At 40.9% G+C, this 20,667-nt stretch overlaps 1 protein-coding gene across 2 annotated transcripts in view; it reads left to right on the forward strand.

Moving 5' to 3' along the window:
- The window catches only part of PDCD6IP (programmed cell death 6 interacting protein), a 72,963-nt gene extending 53,123 nt beyond the window's left edge, over positions 1-19,840 (forward strand). The window contains exons 13-18 of one of the 2 annotated variants that reach the window (XM_047874153.1): positions 5,536-5,784; positions 6,128-6,262; positions 7,680-7,774; positions 16,622-16,745; positions 17,878-18,080; positions 19,166-19,840. In XM_047874153.1, coding sequence (XP_047730109.1) covers positions 5,536-5,784; positions 6,128-6,262; positions 7,680-7,774; positions 16,622-16,745; positions 17,878-18,080; positions 19,166-19,340 — 981 coding nt within the window. In that variant the 3' untranslated portion in view covers positions 19,341-19,840. Of the gene's footprint in view, positions 1-5,535; positions 5,785-6,127; positions 6,263-7,679; positions 7,775-16,621; positions 16,746-17,825; positions 18,081-19,165 lie in introns of those variants that run through there. The other variant, XM_047874154.1, reaches the window with a different exon arrangement.
- The last annotated feature ends 827 nt before the right edge of the window (positions 19,841-20,667 follow it).

Consider the following 20,667-nt stretch of genomic DNA (forward strand, 5'->3'; position numbering starts at 1 on the left):
GACTGCCTCCTGTTTTTGTGTGGCCTGTGAGCCAAGAATGCTTCTTACATTTTTAAATGGTTGAAAAGAAGTCAATGATGTTTTAGGATATGAACATTATATGAAATTCAAATTTTGGTATCCATAAATAAATTTTTGTTGGAGCATAGTTATCCTCATTCCTTTGCATTTCATCTGCGGCTGCTTTCACACTCGAAAGGCAGAACTGAATAGTTGTAATAGTTGTAACAGAGACTATGGCTCACAAAGCCAAAAAAATTTTTTTTTTCTTTTTTCCCTTCTGTCTGGTTCTTTACAGGAAAACTTTGCAACAGCCATGGGTCTTAAAGGTGAAATGGCTTAGGTGATCTCATTTCTGCCTTCCTGCTTTTACTGTGTTTCAGCCATACTGGCCTTTTTTTTTTTTTTTTTTTTTGGGTCCTTTGATCATGTGAAGCTTGTTCCTGCCTCAGGACTTTAACATTTGCCTTCCTTCTGTTTGGGTCTTTCTTCCATTTTGCTTGGTCGCTGCTTCTTTTTCATTAAAGCTCCAGATGTCACCCCTTCCCTTTCTTGGTCATTGTCTACCGTATTGCTCTATTTTTGTGTAGTTGTTTAATCCTCCCCTCCCTTCTTCTGTCCCCCACATGAAGGGAAGACTCTGCTTTTGTTAGTAGTTGTATTTTAGAACCTAGAACAGTGCCCAACATGTGAGGATTCAAAAAGTGTTGATGGAATGATAGCTACTGGTAACCTAACACTATAAAGGGATGTAGTTAATTGCAGTTGAAAGCTAATCGGAGCTGTTTATAAAACACAGAAATAAATACAACAGGGTTGTAATTATTATTAAAAAAATTTTTTTTATCGAGGTGTAATTGACATACAGCATTATATTTCAGGTACATACCATAATGATTCGGTATTTGTTTATATTGTGAAATGATCATTATAACTCTGGTTAACATCAGTCCAACAAGTAGTTACAGGATTGTTTTTCTTGTGTTGAGAACTTTTAAGATCTACTCTCAGCAACTTTCAGATATGTAAGACGGTATACCTAACTGTAGTTACCATGCTTTCCATTATATCCACATGACCGACTTATTTAATTAATGGAAGTTTGTACCTTTGGACTCCCTTCATCTAGTTTGTCCATCCCCACGCCCCACTTCAGGCAGCTATCAGTCTGTTCTCTGTATCTGTGAGCTTGGTTTTCTTTTAGATTCCACGTATAAATGACATCATGGGTGTTCGTCTTTCTCTGGCTGACTTAATTTCATGTAGCATAATGCCCTCAAGGCATATTCAAGTCACAAATGGCAAGATTTCATTTTTACTTAAGTGTATATTTATTTATTTAAAAAAAAAATTTTTTTTTTTCAACGTTTATTTATTTTTGGGACAGAGAGAGACAGAGCATGAACGGGCGAGGGGCAGAGAGAGAGGGAGACACAGAGTCGGAAACAGGCTCCAGGCTCTGAGCCATCAGCCCAGAGCCCGACGCGGGGCTCGAACTCACGGACCGCGAGATCGTGACCTGGCTGAAGTCGGACGCTTAACCGACTGCGCCACCCAGGCGCCCCAGTGTATATTTATTTTAAGAGAGAGAGGGACAGCGTGAGTGGGGAAGGGGCAGAGAGTGGGAGAGAGAGAGTCCCAAGCAGGCTCCGTGCTGTCAGCACAGAGCCCGACACAGGGCTCCATCTCACGAACTGTGAGATCATGACCTGAGCCGAAATCAAGAGCCCAACACTTAACCAACTGACCCACCTTAGCAGTCCTTCATTTTTTTATAGCTGATGTTCCTGTGTGTGTGTGTGTGTGTGTGTGTGTGAGTGTGTGTGTGTGTGTGTGTGTGTATACACCACATCTTTATTCACTTATCCATTGATGGACATTTAGGTTTCCATATCTCAGCTGTTGTAAATAACACTGCATTGAACATGGAGGTGTGTAGGTATTCTAATTACTTATATGCTTTAACTTGATAACATGTTAGGCCCTGAGTGTATAAGAAATGTAGACCGTGGTTTACTTTTCTTAACTATTCTGGTCATTTGTGGAAGCAGTTAAACTTCATTTTCTCCTGTATTCGTTCTGTTAAAATGAGGCCAATATCATACAGTCTAAACTAGGGTTAAACTAGTATATATGATAGTTTGAAGAAAAAAAAAGAGAATGTTTGTCATACAAGGACTCTCCTTCTATCTTTGTGTGGTGGTCTAAAAGTTCATTTATAAATTGGTTGTTTTAAATAGCATTTTTTTCCAGAGAGTTAGAATCATAGCATTTTGGAATAGAATAGGACTTACTAAATAGATCTTTGGCCCTTTTTTTTTATCACGGATTAGAAAACTGACCACCGTAAAAGTTAGGATTAGCTTTTCTTCATAGTGGAGCTGGGATTAGAACTTGGGGCTCTCCACATTCTGCTGGGGTCCTCTTCCCACATTACTCTGTCGCCTGTGAATGCTTAGCTCTTCACTGAACACGAGGTTATATCCTCGTGGACCACGTCTGTCTCCTCATATTACTTGTTGGCTAACTTGGGCTACCACCACCACAGTTGGGACCCATTATTTGATGAGAGGGTCTTAGTTGCCTGCTATGAAAGACACATCCAGTCTGTTTCTAGATAATGTGTTATGGTATCCCTGACTTTCAGCTTTGTTTAGTAGACTTTTGTGTTTTTTTGAACGGGTTTTGCATATTCCTGTTTCTCCCCCAGCTTTATTTTACTTGACTGTTTTATTATTTTCTTTCTGGCTTTTTTTGGACATAACTGAGAGAAAGATAAGTGGCATTTTTCTAATAGTTAAACAACCTTCACATAGAGCCACAGTCATGGTTGAGGTTCCATTATCTGTTTAAAATTAGACAATAGATAATACTGCCTCAGCCTTTTAAAATTATATCCTATTGCACCCCCCCCCCAAAATGTGTCCCATAGTTACAGCAGAATAAATACTTTAATTCTTTTTAAAAAGAATTTTTTTAAAGTCTTTATTTATGTTGAGAGAGAGACAGAGTGTGAGCAGGGGCGTAGCTGAGGGGAGGGAGACACAGAATCCCAAGCAGGCTCCAGGCTCCGAGCTGTCAGCACAGAGCCCGACAGGGGGCTCAAACCCACAAACCATGAGATCACGACCTGAGCCGAAGTCGGATGCTTAACCGACTGAGCCACCCAGGCACCCCTAAATATTTTAATTCTTAATCTATTCCTCATTGTTCCTCTCTTCTTATTGCGTAGATGCGTAAGCCTCTTTATTCTATAGTGTACCCAAAGTGTAGCGTTAAACTGTAACACCTAACTACCAGTGAATAATAATGGCTGCTACTGATTGAGTGCTTACCCTGTGTTACAAATTTCGTTGAGCACTTGGTATGATTTCAGTCTTCACAACAGTTCTGGGATAAGTACTCTTATTCTTGCTTTGCAGGTAACGAGATTGAGTTTTCCAGGAGGTACAGTATCCTTGGTTACACAGGACCTAAGTCATAATATGTCCATTAAGGGAATGTAGTCAGGGTTGAAATAGTGTTTTCTACGTAATTACGTTTCACTCTGATGGATAACTAGGTACTTGTGTTCCTGTATTCAAGTTGTGATTTAATTTTGTGTTTTGAATGTGTAAAAAATGTTCATAATTCCAAAGGTGCATGCAGGGAAATCTCATCTCTGTTCTTTCCACCTTGTTTCCATCCTTTCTCTATAAACAACCTTTTTTGTTACTTTCTGGTTTGTCCTGTTTTTCTATTTTTTTTAAAATTACATGTGCACACACATATACATACTATATTATGTGTGTATATGTCTATTTTTTTTAAAGCTTAGAGAGAGAGAATGAGTGTGTATGAGTGGGGGAGGGGCAGAGAGAAAGGGGGAGAGAGAGAATCCCAAGCAGGCTCCATGCTGTCAGCGCAGAGCCCAACGCGGGGCTTGATCTCAGGAACCTTGAGATCATGGCCTGAGCCAAAACCAAGAATCAGATGCTTAACTGACTGAGCCACCCAGGAGTCCCTATTTCTGATTTCCCTCCTCTTTACTCAGAGTGTAATATGCTGTATGTATGCTCTGGTGCCTTTGATTTTCATGTAACAGTATATCCCGGAAGTCGTCTGGAAACAAGATTCTTATGCACATGGTCTCACATCAGATTCCACCAGATCCCTGAAACAGACTTGCCATCCATCTCCTTGTAGGTGTGATTATTTGTCCTCTTCCTTCCATCGAGAGTATCTGTGGTTTGAGGCTTCTTGGACCTCCCGGAGTCACAGTTCTGTCCACTACTCTGAGTGTTTAAAAGACTCTGCATTTAAGATAGGACACGTAAGAGGTGTAGGTGGTGAACAGAGGCCAAAATTTAGAAGAAATTGTAGATTTTTCCTCAGATTTTTAGTCTTCACAAAGGAAGGCTATTTTGGACACTTGCCAAGGACCTAATGAGGGCTGTGTCACGGAGAGTAGGACAGAAACGCTTAGACGCCGGCGGCAGGTGGGAGAGCCGTTGGGGTTGGAAATGCCGTGGTAAGAAGACAGACAGGGATATAGATGGGGCTCCTGGGTGTCCCCTTCTTCCTTTGTCTTTGCCCCAGCTTCCTTTCTCTGAGCATCATGGGGGCAAGCGCAGTGGGGGCTCTGCGGTTGGTTTTCTCCCTGGTGGTCTTAGCAAGAGCGCGGAGAGATGCGAGTGAAAAGGGACGGTTTGTAAGTGGCATCAGCGGGGCACTTGGGCACTGTAACACGGACTCCAAAGGGCTGTTCATGAATCATGTGGGTATTCGAGGTGCCTGGGCCGAATCAGAGATAGAACTCTTAGTGGAATGAAGAGATGTACAAGAGGCCTCTCTCCTTTCTCTCTACCAGTATATAACATAAACATGTAGTTCATAGCTTTGTATCTACCTCTTTGGCTCTCTTCTTTCTCTATCTAAGATGCTCTCTCCGTATAGATCTGTATCTCTGTTTCTATCTCCATGTCTCTCTCTGTATATCTCTGTCTCTCCATGTCAGCAAAATAGAGTATCTGCTGACTTGGCAAGAACACATCTCCCTCTACCTCGGAACCATGACAGGGAGATAGTGTAGTGTAGAGTGGTTACGCGATTGATTGTGGAGTTAGGCAGACTGAGGTCTCAGATTTTACCTGTGTTCCTTTAGTAGCTGTGTAACTTTAGGCAAGTTACTTAATTTTTCTGAGGCTTAATTTCTCTATTTGTGGAAGAGAAGTAATAAATATATACCTTATGGGATATTGTAAGGATAATACTAAATTTGTGAAGTGTTTAGGACAGTCCCTGGCACATAATAAATGTTCATGTAAATCATCATGCTTGCTGGTGTTACCATTATTGCCGCTGCTCTTATAATCTGAGTCCACTAAAGGTACAATGTAAATAAACCTGATGTGCCATTTATGCTTGGCTGTCTGAGAGATCGTCTCAAAGGAGTGAACCTTTGTGTATATAATTCCCTTCTTGAAATTGGCTTCTGTTTTTTTGGCAGTTTAAACTAAGGGGTTTTGTTTGCTTTGTTTTGTTTTAATTGTTTAGGTTGTAAATGTCTTAAAATCCTTATTGACCAATCTTGATGAAGTAAAGAAGGAAAGAGAAGGGCTAGAGAATGACTTGAAATCAGTGAATTTTGACATGACAAGCAAATTTTTGACTGCTTTGGCTCAAGATGGTGTAATAAATGAAGAAGCTCTTTCTGTCACTGAGCTGGATCGAATCTATGGAGGTCTTACGACAAAAGTCCAAGAATCTCTAAGGAAACAGGAAGAACTTCTTAAAAATATTCAGGTAAGGTTTATATGCTTCAGTAAGATTTATGTTTAAGAAAATCACAGAAAGGATAAACCTGGACTAAATCTATGTCAGGATTGTGTTTTGCAAGTAGTACATACTAATAGAAATCTGTAATCGTTATTGGTTGTATTTTGATAACCACTGAATTTGTGACATTTTTACTTTAAGAATTAAGGTACTGTGTTATTCCAAAAATTCTATTAGGTAAATTTCTAGTGATTCCTGCATGTAATCACATATGATTTTCATATATAGTTGGGAAAGTATCAGTAAAAGTGTTACAGGCTATATTAATTTGATAAATAAATGTAAATACATAAATCTTTCTTTTAACAAGGTCTCACACCAGGAGTTTTCAAAAATGAAGCAATCTAATAATGAAGCTAACTTAAGAGAAGAAGTTTTGAAGAATTTAGCTACTGCATATGACAACTTTGTTGAGCTTGTGGCTAATTTGAAGGAGGGCACAAAGGTATGAAGTCCAAAAGAAACAGTAGTTCACCAGTACAGAGTGAAAATATAGTTTGAGAAGTTAATAGTTTTTCCAGTTGGACCTTATTATTATTCTTTGTCTCGGACTTCCTAGCTTTAATGATTTTTTCCTCTGAGAGGCTTGTCATAAGGGAAGGAAAGCCTTAACAAAGGTGGCAATATTTCATGAGAATGTTGAAGAATGAATTGTGTATTTCACCAGACAGAAAGAGGATGTAGGAATTTCAGGTAAAAGAAATTAGCACAGAGATGTCAAAAGCCAGTGACGCTTTTTGGGGGGGACAGGAAATTGACCAATTTGAGTGAATTATGCGGGAACAGGAGTAGTCGAAGCTGAACTGTGGTGGGGAAGGGAGGGGAGGATATGGCTTTTATATTCTGTGCTGATGGTTTGGATAACGATGGACTTGTTATCTGCCTGAGTCTCAGGATGCTTACTAAATATGTTAAGTATTTTCTTGCCTTTCCTTTAAATAGCTTAGGGAAATGATTATATTTGTTTTTAACATTTACTTTGCTTTTGAGGGAACAGGTGATCGTTAGTTTTTCAGATACACAATACCTTGTGGTGTTTTAACTCCATGATGATTATTGAATAAAGTTATTTTGATACAAATACCTTGGATGTAAGGTGAAAACCTCTGAAGAGGTAGAAATACGACGAAGCCTTGGAAATAGGATAGGAAGATCCCGTTTTAATTTGGTTTAAAATGCTTTGTTCAAATAGATAAGCTGAGAAAATTCTTCAGAGAGCCTTTGGAAATGCCTCTAAGAGTTTCTGAAGTGATGTCTGTATTTCTGAAGTGAATGTGCATGCAATCTAATCCTTCCACCGAAATAGGTTTCCTATCTTTTTTTTTTTTTTTTTTTTAAATTTTTTTTTTTTCAACGTTTATTTATTTTTGGGACAGAGACAGAGCATGAACGGGGGAGGGGCAGAGAGAGAGGGAGACACAGAATCGGAAACAGGCTCCAGGCTCTGAGCCATCAGCCCAGAGCCCGACGCGGGGCTCGAACTCCCGGACCGCGAGATCGTGACCTGGCTGAAGTCGGACGCTTAACCGACTGCGCCACCCAGGCGCCCCAAGTTTCCTATCTTTAAGTACTTGCCTTTTCTCCAGGAATTGGGAACATACTCATGATCATGAAACTTATAGTTTGTTCCATTTGATTTTTGGTGACAGGTGTTCTCCAAAAATGAGTTTATTTCATTTTCTTTAGGAATATTATTAGGTCATATTCAGTATTAACTTGTTGAACCTTAGTGGTATGACTGTGTTGTGCGGAGGATTTTGGTTGTTTAGGTTTAACCGTGATTGACAAACGAGCTTTAGACTGTGTTCCTCTTCAGATTAAAATATCATTCTAGCTTATTACTTGTATTTCTTTACTTACAGTTTTACAATGAGCTGACTGAAATCCTGGTCAGGTTCCAGAACAAGTGCAGTGACATCGTGTTTGCACGGAAGACAGAAAGAGATGAACTCTTAAAGTAAGTTTATTTTGTGTATCAAATTTTAGAGGATTTTTCTTTTGAAAAGTTACATGTGGAAACTTCGGGGTGAACTGGGCAGTATGAGATAGCAGTTTCCTTTCTTTCCTCCTGGACACTTACAGGCAGCTAGCAAGCTGCATGACCTGAGAATAAAGGAGAAGAGCAGAAACTCTCGGTGTCAGAAGCACAGTGTGTCACAGAAGAGTCAGGGTGACAGGTCTCAGAAATGCCAATAAACATACACAATTTACCTGGAAATGGCCAGCAGGTTCCTTACACATAAAACTCGAGGTACAGAATGTGGGGAGGACAGGATGAATGGCTTAGAAAAGATAGCAGATTTCCCTTCTGAAGGAACCTGCTGAGAAGGTCAAACCAGTACCATAGGACTCGTTCTGTGCCGAGTGACCAGTAGAGTTGACACAGCATTGGTGCAAAGATACAGTATTTTTTTTTTAATGGTGAAAAAAATGAACTGAATTTATTTATTTTTTTTTACATTTACTTATTTTTGAGAGAGAGAAACAGAGCACAAGTGGGGGAGGGGCAGAGACCGAGGGAGACACAGAGTCTGAAGCAGGCTCCAGGCTCCGAGCTGTCAGCACAGAGCCCGACGTGGGCCTCGAACCCATGAACCATGAGATCATGACCTCAGCTGAAGTCGGACGCTTAACTGACTGAGCCACCCAGGCGCCCCCAAAATGAACTGAATTTAATAAAACCTAATACATGGAGAATATTCACCAGAATAGTATTGTCATAGAAGAGATGAAAATTCTGGATGAACATTTCATCATGAATTTAAAAAAAGAAAAAAAAGGAGAAAAGGATTAGGAAGCAGTCACTCTGAGGAACACCACATAAGGAAGTACCAGAATCAAGGAAGGTGGTGAGAAGAAAGGAGGTGATAAAACGTGAGGTGCTGGATTCAGGAAGCAAGTGGAAGAGAGAAGAACAAAATCATCACAGATGTAAAATGAAATGGGAAGGAGCAAAAAGGAGACTAGGCCGTGAAGAAGACATCGGCACCCAGAGTAAAAAGAAATCAAAGAAAATGAAGCCAAAGTAAAACCACAAGAAGGGTTAGAAGACAGGCAAAGAAGAGCTGAATGCGCAAAAGTGAATTTCCACAAAGAAGAGAAAGCAAAAAATGTTCGTTGTTCAACGTTCTGTTCAGAACAGATATTTAATGGTATTACCTAAGAATATGTTCCTTTAGGAAAATAAAGGAAGGCGTGTCGAAAAGGTATATCTTACGGTTAAGAAAAATGAACAAGAACCGTCAACACCAAGGGATATAAATCATTAGCTCGTTAAAAGATGATGGCAGAATCCTTTAGGCAATTGGGCAAAAAGATCAAGACAGTTCATAAAAAGGCGAAAAAACGTTTAGGCTCACAGCACTGCCTGCTAGAAGGGGGTGGGGGTGGGGGGCAGTGATGGCCACTGGAACTCCAGGAAGGCAGGTACGAGCCAGGGGTCTGATACCCGGTGAAACTGTCTTGCGGGGGCTTACACGGAACCATACATTCATTGGTGATACACCAGGAGAACTCAGACTGTTCTGCTCCTGAGTCTGTCTTGAGCCCTGCAGCCAGCCTGACCATCATTCACCCCCGTCCATATTTAAACTGTTTTTCATAGAAGCTGTTGGAGAACTTGCTAAGAGCTACCTCCCTGCACCACCCACCCCTGCCCCCCAAGAAAGAGCAGTGTTGTTTTTACAGTTTTTCTACTAAACCTTTAAAAAGCAAATAACTAAAATGCCTTTTATTTTTATTAAAAAATTTTGTTTTAATGTTTGTTTTTGGGAGAGAGGGACAGAGCGCAAGCAGGGGAGGGGCAGAGAGAGAGGGAGACCCAGAATCAGAAGCAGGCTCTAGGCTCTGAGCTGTCAGCACAGAGCCCGATGCAGGGCTCGAACTCACAAACTGTGAGATCGTGACCTGAGCCGAAGTTGGACGCTTAACTGACTGAGCCACCCAGGCGCTCTTAGAATGCTTTTTAATGGTTTCAGAGGTTTAAAAAAAACAAAAACAAAAGAGCCCTCCAAATTAGTGTTATTGATAAGAAAATCTGACAAAGATTAAGACAGAAACAATCTTCAGCCCAGTTTTATTTATGGTTATGGATGCAGAAGTCCTAAATAAAATACTTACCATTGATACACACCAGTATCTTAGAAAAAGAGCCATGATCAAGCGGGATGGAGGTGGAGGTGGTTATTCCAGTAATGTGATTGGTTCAGTATTTTTATATTAAGGAGAAAAAGATTCTCTTCATGGGTGAGGAAAAGCAATTGAGAAAATAACTGTTCTGGTATTCAGTAAAATAGTGTGTGTGTGTGTGTGTGTGTGTGTGTGTGTGTGTGTGTGTGTGTGTGTGTGTGTGTGTGTGTGTGTGTGTGTATGGAGAGAGAGAGAGACACACACACACACACTCTTGTTTATATCTGCACAGAACTCAGCATTATGGTTAATGGAGAAACAATGTAAACATTCCTTCTAAAAGCAAGGACAAAATGAGCACCGTCCACCCTATTATTTAATACTATTTTGGCAGTACGAACCAGCACAATTAGACAATAGAATAAAATTAGAAAGAGAAACACTGAAAAGGAGGAGGTAAAATTTTCACTACTTTAGACTTTATGACCGTACAACTTGAAAACCCAAGAGAATCAGCCCCCAAACTCAGCAAACAATAGAAGAATCTTTACTGAAGACAATTGATCGTAAAGATTTGTAGAAATCAGTAGCTTTCATATAAATAATCATATAGGAAATATAATGGAGGAAGGACCCTACTTACAATAGCAGCAGAAAAGAAAAACTACATCAGAATAAGTTTGTTGTGTATGAGACCAGTATGTAGAAAACACTGTTGAAGGGGACAAAAGGGGACTGGAATTTGAAAGATGTGTCATGTTTTTGGGTAGGATGATGCACAAAGAAATCAGTTCTTAAGCATGCAACATAATTTGATTTAAAATAAATACATAGATTTTCATTTACAACTAGATGAGTTGATCCTAACGCTCATCTAGAAAAACTGTCCAATTATTAGCCAGGAAAAAATAAAAATAGTAATGGAAAGCAATTCTACCAGACACTGAAATACGTATTATTGTGTCTAATCAAAACATAGCGGTCCTGGTACATGATTAGACAGACCAAAGGCAAAATAGAAATAAATTCAAATACATTGTGAATTTAATGTAAAAAAGATCCTAAGCCAATCAGAAGAAGTTAGCCGCCTAGCCATTTAGAAAACAAAAGTTATTTTTATACCAGAATAAATTTTGGGGCGCCTGGGTGGTGCAGTCGGTTAAGCGTCCAACTTCAGCCAGGTCACGATCTCGCGGTCCGGGAGTTCGAGCCCCGCGTCGGGCTCTGGGCTGATGGCTCGGAGCCTGGAGCCTGTTTCCGATTCTGGGTCTCCCTCTCTCTCTGCCCCTCGCCTGTTCATGCTCTGTCTCTCTCTCTGTCCCAAAAATAAATAAACGTTGAAAAAAAAATATTTATATACCAGAATAAATTTCAAGTGGATCAAACTTGAAATGTGTAAAAGGAAATGTAAAGTTTACATCTCATGTAATATGAGAGAATATGAGAGAATTCCTCTATAGAGCTGGAAAGGGAAGAGTATTTCTTATTCTGACTTAAATCTAGAAGCCATTTTAAAAAAAGGATAAGTGCATCATAACATAAAGCAGAGTTACTATGTAATAAGCTGGGGGGAAAATATTTGAAACCTCACAAAGGCAAAAAGCAAATTTATTAATTTATCAAGAGGGGCGCCTGAGTGGCTCAGTTGGTTAAGCGGCCCACTTCGGTTCAGGGCCTGAGCTCAGGGTTCATGAGTTCAAGTCCCGCATCAGGCTGTGCGCTGACAGCTCGGAGCCTGGAGCCTGCTTCGGATTCTGTGTCTCCCTCTCTGACCCCCCCCCCCCCGCTCTTTCTCTCTCAAAAAGAAATAAACATTAAAAAATTTAATTTATGAAGAACTCCTAGATATTACCGAGGAGGAGAAAAACCCACTAGGAAAAGTTGGCAAAGGCTGTAAACAGAGATTTTGCGTATGAGGAAATGTAAGTGGTTGGTTCTTAAGCGTATGAAAAAATACTTTTCTGGGGTGCCTTGCCGGCTCGGTGGGTAAAGCACGTAGCTCTTGATCTTGGGGTCGTGAGTTTGAGCCCCTCCTTGTGCCTATAGCTTACTTAAGAAAACAGAAAACAACAAAAACCTGCCCTCATTCAGTATAATGTAAGTACAAATTACAACTACTCCAGAATGACATTTCTCAGAAGGGCAAAAATCTGGAAGTTTGAGAACATGCCTTGTTGGCGTATGTAGGGGAACAGGTCTCATCCACGGTTATGAATGTGTGTGGGTGCATCCTTGTGTGGGGGCGGTTCTGCTCTGAAGGTCTGGATGACGAATCCGTACATCCTTAATCCAGCTAGTCTGGTTTTGAGAATTTATTCTGAGTATGTGTTAGCATATGCTAGAAACGACACGTTTATAAACTAACTCATTTCTGAGTTGCCGGTAGCAGTAAAAGAATAGAAACAAATCAGACGTCCAGGACTGGTGAAATAAATAAAGTTACATCTGTGCAGGTTTTTTTTTTTTTTAGATAAAAGATCAGCTATTTGAAAAAAAAGAGGTTTTCTGTTTTTTGATATGGAGAGACCTTGAAGATAAATGCAGTAAAGAAAAAAGATACAGAACGGTGTGAAGTACGCTTTTTTGTATAAAAAGGGAGAAAATACAATCTACATGCGAGTTGGTTTGTTTATGTATCAGGAAGCTCTGGAAGGTTCATGACCCAGAGTAGTGTGCCTCTGGGGTGTGAGGGGTAGGGAGGGAGCCTGCAGACGGGGGCCTTCGACTCCCTTTTTATTGTGAGTCAAGTGAACAGCACAGTACCTGTTCAGAAAATTATATGAAAGTAATCTTAATAATTAATGGGACTTCATTCAAGTAGTCTGATTTTTATTTTTCAGACTGTACAGCTAAATTACCAGATTCATTCCTCACTGCCTCCTTTTTTCTTTAAACTGCAGAACCCTTTGCTCAAGCTTAGTGTTACAGAGAAGCGCAGTTTGTAAAACGGGTAACAGTGGATCCGGCTCAGATGCGAGCAGGGTGGGGGGCTTGGAACAGGACCTTCTTGCCCCTCTCTTCTTCCCTTCATCCAGGCAGCAGCCATTGAGGTGACTGTGTAGAACCCTTAAAATCTGTAGCTCAGGACCAGGAAAGAGCCAAACAAAGGTTTCGAAGTTTAAGTTGGCAAACTGCAGCACCCGGGTTGAGTCTGCTGCTTATCTTTCTAAGTTGTGTATTGCCTGTGTCTGACTTTGCACTAACAGCAGAGTATTACTAATTATTTGTGACAGAGACCCTGTATCCTGCAAAGCGTAGAATACTTACTGTTTGGCTCTTTACACAAAAAATTCTGCCAACCCCTGCTTGAAATAATTTTTTGTCCATGATAATTTACTTTCTAGTTGTACTCTCAGATTCTCCACTCAAACCTTCAGTGTAAAATGGGCTAACATCACTATTTTTAGAATTGTGTAGTTTAATAGAAGTTCATGGCTTAGGAAGAAATTTGGGGATATTCTCATTTTCAAATATTTCCTATTTCAAATCTCTAGGTTGAGAATTAGGTTTGTGGGGTGCCTGGGTGACTCAGTCAGTTAAGTGTCTAACCCTTGATCTTGGCTCAGGTCGTGATTTCATGGTTTGTGGAATTGCACCCCACGTCGGGCTCTGTGCTGACAACGTGGAGCCTACTTGGGATTCTCTCTCTCTCTCTCTCTCTCTCTCTCTCTCTCTCTCCCCCTCTCCCCCTCTCCCCTCCCTCCCTTGTCTCTCTCTCTCTCTTTCAAAATAAATACATAAACTTAAAAGAGAAAATTAGGTTTGTTACTTTTGCACGTATATTTCTATATTTGTACTATAAACAATAGTCATCAACTTGTCACGTGGTTTTATCTCAGTGATTAAAAGGTAAATGAAGAATGGAAAAGTAGACCAAATAGATACAACATTAGCTTTTAAAAATCTGAGGGTTTATTTTGTTAAAATCACTCTTAATACTGAGGGCCTAAATTCCTTGGAACATGTTTATTGACTATAAAATAAAAACATAAGAAAAGTCCACGTAATTCTTACTGAATTTTACAAACTGAAAATTCCACGTATCGAGCACTTAGGTCAGTTCACAGAACATTCTCAGCACCCCAGAAGCATCGTCCCTGTGTCTCCCCAGTCATTACTCACCTTGCCAGGGCGACCACCGTCCTTTCTGTGCGAGGATTGACGGGCTTCTCCTGTTTGTGCTGGACTCAGTGGGATCGCATGTGCTGTTCTGTGACTGGTTACAGTCGGCACCGTCAGACTCCTCCATACCGTTGTGTGTGGTTATAGGTGTTTAATTTTCATATTTGTGCAGCTTTCAGCGTGTGAATATGCTGGAAGCTGTGTGTATAGTCCGCTGTTGTCGAGTATTTGAGTAGCGTGTGGTTTTGGCCGCTGTGTTACCAACGGTGGGAGCGTGAGCGTTCGAAAACCTGACTCTCCGGTTTTGCTGGAAGCAGTCAAAGAATGGAAACAAACCAGATGTGCAGGGCTGGTGACATAAAGCGAGCTTCGTCTCTATGGCAAAAGTAGTATCAGCCACGCACAACTTATGGTTTCTTTTTTTTTTTTTTTTTTTAATGTTTATTTACTTTTGAGATGGAGACAGAGCATAAACGGGGGAGGAGCAGAGAGAGAGGGAGACCCAGAATCCGAAACAGGCTCCAGGCTCTGAGCGGTCAGCACAGAGCCCGACGCGGGGCCCGAACTCACGCGAGATCACGCGAGATCACACGAGATCACACGAGATCACGCAAGATCATGACCTGAGCCGAAGTCGGCCGCGTAACCGACTGAGCCACCCAGGCGCCCCTACAACTTACAGTTTCTAGCAGCCATGTTTTAAAAAGTAAACATGAAGTTAATTTAAAAAATATATTACTTCCCCTAGTGTATCCAAAGTGTTGCAATTTAAACATATAATCATGCAAGTCATGTATGGGATGTTTTACTTTTTGTCCACACTGAGTCTTAGCGATTTGGTGTGTAGTTTCCACTCCCAGCCCTTCTCAGTTCGTACTAGGCACGTTTTGGGTGTTCGATGGCCACCTGGGCAGCTCTAGATCATGCTTTTGGGGAGCAGATGTGTGCGGTGCTGCTGGGGGTATATCTGAGAGTGGCATTGCTGGGTCGGAAGGTGTGTGTGTATTGAGCTTTAGTTGACGTTGATAGTTTTCCAAAGTGGTTGTACTTATTTGTATTCCACTAGCAATGTCTGAGAGTTTGCCACCAGCTACTCTGGTGGGTATCTAGTTATTTCATTGTGGTTTTAATTTTCATTTTCCTGATGGCTAGTGTGTCCTCTCATAAGTGTGCAGAAAGAATAAATATTTTACTGTGATCTCTGCCTTTACACTAGTGATTTGAAACTAATGTTAGTAATGGTAGTTGTTGGCATTGAAACACTGGTGGGATTTTAGTTCATGTATTCTTGCTTTGTTATGTTATTAGTCTCATGATTTAATAGCTTTGAATTATACAATTAGTAGCTAGGACATTCTTATTTGTCTTGTGTGTTATTTATTGTGACCATCTCTGGCGTTTGTCAAAGGAAAATAAAAGTATTATGTTAAGGCTTTATAATTACATACGTTAGATACTATATTTGTGGTATACTCCAATATCTAACTGTAACTACATAAATAAGAAAACAAAATATTAAATATTAAGTATATTTAGTACATATATGAGCTACATAACAAAATGTTTCAAAAATTTCAAAATTTTAATATTGATTAAAATCTTCTAGTTTGTGTTGTAACATTTATTAAGCTTACAAACATTAAGAAGTATTTTTGGTTCCTTGATGAATGTATTAACTTTCTTAATACGGGGAGTGACTAATTTCCAACTGGGACCCTTTGTGAGAGTGAAAGTATGGTCTGGGGGACTCCGGGGTTGCAGTTAATTGTTATATCAGGACAACAGATGCTGTTGTTCATGCTTTGGGACATATTGTATTTCCTTCATGTGTCTAGGAATCAGTGCTGGGGGGAAGTTGATCAATATCATGTTGTTTCATAGAGTGCATTTTACCTTAGGGTTTTGGTTAGTGAGATTTGGGGATGGATTCCAATTTTGCGAAGTTTTAAATCTGTTTTAATGGTCCTTTCAACAACCTATCCTGCATTTACCTTAATTACAGATTATGAGGTATCTTTTAACATAAAACAGCTCAGTGCTGCATTTCTTTGAATAATTTCAGAAAGTTTTTATTAAGAAATTTGCATGATGGTTTGAATGGGTTGGCTTTCTTCGTTTTCTGGAAACGCCGGTATGACGTAGTGATGTAGCGCCCGTGTGACACAGCTGGCAGACTGTGAGCAGTTGGTCTTCTGAAAACTTCTAGAGACGCTGCTGTGTTAGGAGTGGCCCAGCCAGGGGATGGCTTGTTGCCAGAGAGTGGGCGGTCTTTTAGGGCCGTCCGCCCGCCCAGTTTGACATGTTCCTTACTCCAGCTGTAACTGTGACCTCAGAAAAAGTTTACCTTTCCTCCTAGGAGGGAAAATCGTAGGAAAAAAGATTCAAGTTCGTTGTAGTCAAGAGCAGAAGTGTAGTGTATTTTAAAATACCGTCATCGTTTTGAGTCTGTTTTCCATGTTTCATATACGCAGAGAAGAAAGATTTTAAAGACCTGGCATTTTCAGATGTGCGGTGTTTTTGAATTGCGTTAATTCCTAACACCTTTGTCTTTAAGGGATCTGCAGCAAAGCATTGCCAGGGAACCCAGTGCTCCTTCAATCCCTACGCCTGCCTATCAGTCTTCTCCCGCAGGGGGCCATGCTCCCGCTGTGCCAACGCCCGCGCCGAGAACCATGCTGGTCAGTAAGCAACCTCGTTTTTTAAATGGGCCTTTTGCACTAGTGACTGCTTGCCTGCTTGCCGTAAAGGAGAAAACACCCTTGACATTGTAGAGATCTGGTGGGCACCAGTTTTCATGAGGTGACCAACCTTCTCATGTTCTGCGGTGTAAAGAATACAGCATCACTCGCGAATTCTTGCCAGAAAACATTTAACTTGAATCTCATCAAGTGTTTAGAACCACCTTTCGGTTTATCGCAAGTACAGTGATAAAACAAGGAGTTAAATTGTGCCGTTAGGAAACAGTCGGACAAATCTAGAACTGGGACATTCTAGGAGACCCTTGGCTTTGTCTTTTCTAAAAGTGAATGTCATGGAGAGAAAAAACACATAGATGTGAGGCATTCTGTTTTCAATGAGAGGGAAAGATGCATAATAATCCTGCAATACGTGAACCTCGGTTGGATCTTGGTTCATAGAACCTCTTCTTTGAGAGCTTTCTTTTGTGATAGAGAATCTTGAATGTGGCATGGATACTCGATGGTATTAGGAAATAATTACTTCCTTAGGACAAAATGGCATGTGATTATTAGGACTTATGTGCTGCAGTCTTTAGGGCTGGTGTCCTGAAGTTTGCAACTTCCTTTCAAATGGTTCCGCAAATATGTCGATACATAAATGTATGGGTACAGCTACAGATACAGTGAATATGGTCACACGTCAGTAATTATTGAATTTAACTGATAAATACGCGATTGTTTATTGTACTAGTCTTTTAAGTTGTCTCGTGTTTGAAAATATGCACATAAAGAATCTCGTGGCCAGGGGGAGATTCCAGTGATGACCTGTCTGTGCCCGACTTGCTCCTTCCTCCCGTCTCAAATGTCTAACCACGGATGGGAGCAGTAATGGGCAGTAAGTGGCTAAATATTAGGCCTCAGCAACAGGGCAGTGGCTGTGGAGTGTTAACAGGTTGGAGAATCACTCCTCCGCTGTGATACGTTTCTAGAGTATTCAGTCAACATTTAAGAATGGGAATTAGAAATACACTTGGGTGGATTCTAGAGCTTCTCATATGCCCTCCGTTATTTTAACGACAGTAATTTGATGGAAACGTGAGCCATGTTGCAGTCAGTGCCGACTCTCTTACAGCCCGCCAAGCCCCAGCCCCCGGCCCGGCCTCCACCGCCTGTGCTTCCAGCAAATCGAGCTCCTCCCGCTCCCGCTCCCGCTCCCGCTCCGGCTCCCTCGGGGACGGGCACTGCTCCACCGGCACCGGCACCCACTCCTGGTTCAGCAGCGCCCCCTCCACAGGCCCAGGGACCCCCCTACCCCACCTATCCAGGATATCCCGGGTAAGGCTGAAACTGGATGAATGGGCTGAGGTTTCTAGCTCTGGTTAACCTTTGAGAAACAGTCCCCCCTTCTCCGAATGGAGGCGTCATGAACGAGCGAGCTCCATTGTCAGCTTACGCAGAAATGGAACTAATGTCAGACTCACTTATGTGAGTAATTGAATGGCCCTTTCCCAGGCTTGTTGACGTTTCTAGTTTTCACACGCTGGCTTCACAGGAAATCCGCCTCTTCTGTACGGAACGCAGACTGTGTTTCCTTGGTTGTCCTTATTTGGGCGATGAACGGAGAGGCGCCTTTCCGGAGCTGAGCGTGGCAAGACCGATAGGCCTTGTTCACGCACCCGTACTTTGAAGAATTGCCATTCTGACACACTGTTCAACACGACTCTAATTTTGGCGTGTGCTTTCTTAAAGAACGACTTTCTGTGTGATAAGTTTTTAATCTTAAAAGTCCAGACCCTTGACTACCTCCTAAGATGTGCTCCAAACTTTACTTGTTAGTAAGTACATTCTGTCTTCTAAATATTGAAACTTTGTAAACAGGGGCGCCCGGGTGGCTCAGTCGGTTAAGCGTCCGACTTCGGCCGAGGTCGCGATCTCACGGTTTGTGAGTTTGAGCCCCGCGTCGGGCTTGCTGCTGTCAGACCCTCTGTCCCCCCCCCCCCCCTTGCTCCTCCCCCACGCCTCACAAATTAATAAACATTAAAAAAAACTTCTGTAAACAGTAAATTTATGTACATTACAGTGAATATTGAATCTTGTGAGTTAGGAATGTACTTAGACTGTCACGTTAAAATGAAGGGTCTCCATTTTTATTCTTTGCTAACAGCTGAATATTTCGGCTTATTTCTGTCAACAGTATTATTTTCTGGATGGTAGTAAGCACCTGATATTCTTTCATCTCAATTATTAACGGGATATTAACCTTGAAACTGCTGCTTTTTCTTTCCACTGTCTTCTACTAGACTGAGAAATAGAGAAAAATGACTTTCTTGAAAAACCTTGGTTTCGAGTAATTATTACACGTCTCATTTTCTAGTGTGTGATTTACCAACCCGTTTTTTTGTTTGTTTTCTTTCCATCAGGTATTGCCACATGCCCATGCCCATGGGCTATAATCCTTACGCATACGGTCAGTATAGTATGCCGTACCCGCCAGTGTATCACCAGAGCCCCGGACAGGCTCCATACCCAGGGCCCCCGCAGCCTTCATACCCCTTCCCTCAGCCCCCGCAGCAGTCTTACTACCCACAGCAGTAACATGCCAGCCCAGAAGCTCGACTGGTTCAGTTCAAAGGGAAGGAAACACCAGCCCTGCAATAAGCGTACTAAACTCTGTGCTCTGGTTACTGTAACGTCCTCTGTCGTGCTGAACGCGGTGTGCAGTTTCTGTCCGCGGCTGCGAGCTGAGACTGTGCCCCAGTTCCACACTCGATCGCACACCGAGAGATGCTGCTGTTGCAGTGTAAACACTATAATAGGTATAATAGAATTTGAAATAAGTTACATTTCAGTTCATCAAAGTTGAAAAATGAGAAGTTAAACCCACAAGTGAAACGTTTGAAACTATTATACTTCTGTCTGCATAAGACATGGTTGGGACGTCAGATACTTACAATGATGGTTTAAGTACTGATATTCAAGAAAGCTACGTTTTCTTTCTCTCTCGGTTTGTCAGTTTGGTTTAATTTCCATTACACTATTTTGCATAATCAAAGTGTTGTAAATCTTATAATTTAAAAATAAATTACTTGAGAACAGTTGTCATTGTTATGTTTTGTCATTGATTCTCATTACTGTCTAATTTCTTTCTGGTGTTAGTCTCTCATTTTATATGTACGTAAGTTAAACAGATAACTGTGTTTAAGTGCATGATTAGTTCAAGTTAATAGTCAGGTTTATAGGAAAACCAAAAAAACAGTACCGTAATTTATCTTTCATATGCTGATTAGTATGTTAATTTTGGCATTTATTTTGAAAAGTCCTATAATGTGGAAGAAACACAATTGCTACCAAAGATTCTTCAAATAAATATGTGTATTTAAAGTTTTATTAGCTTCTCCAAGAAATTGATACAAATTCTGGTAATAGTTCTTTCCCTTTTTTTCCCATAACCTGGTTAAAATAAATGCATATCATTGACAGGACTGTCTAATGTAATGGGATTGTTTAAAGAGAGCTTACTGTACCCCTTCTGTTCCTTTTTTCCACCTTACTGTCTTAACTTAATAACATTTAATGCACAATGTATACGAATAGACCTAAGCCCTTTGGTTTTTATGCTCCTAAAAGATTAGACTATTTTATAATTCAGGGAGCATACTAAACAATTGCTGGGAACATATGCCAATTCTGAATAGGCATGAATATTTAATACTAGTCTCTGCTGTTAGGATAACTAATCACTGTATAAACCTCAGTAAAAGTAGTGAGACATGCATCATGGAGTGAGTAAATGCGAAAGGAAGGGGTTGTTGAATAGCGGGGACTGTTCTGTGTGAGGTTCATTTCTGAACACATCAGGCGTGTGAGCAGATTTCCAGTGAGTCTGTTGATGTTTATTTTCTAAGTTTTAATGCTCACCTTT

Source organism: Prionailurus viverrinus, chromosome C2, assembly GCF_022837055.1.
Source record: "Prionailurus viverrinus isolate Anna chromosome C2, UM_Priviv_1.0, whole genome shotgun sequence".
In the NCBI taxonomy this organism is placed as follows: domain Eukaryota; kingdom Metazoa; phylum Chordata; class Mammalia; order Carnivora; family Felidae; genus Prionailurus; species Prionailurus viverrinus.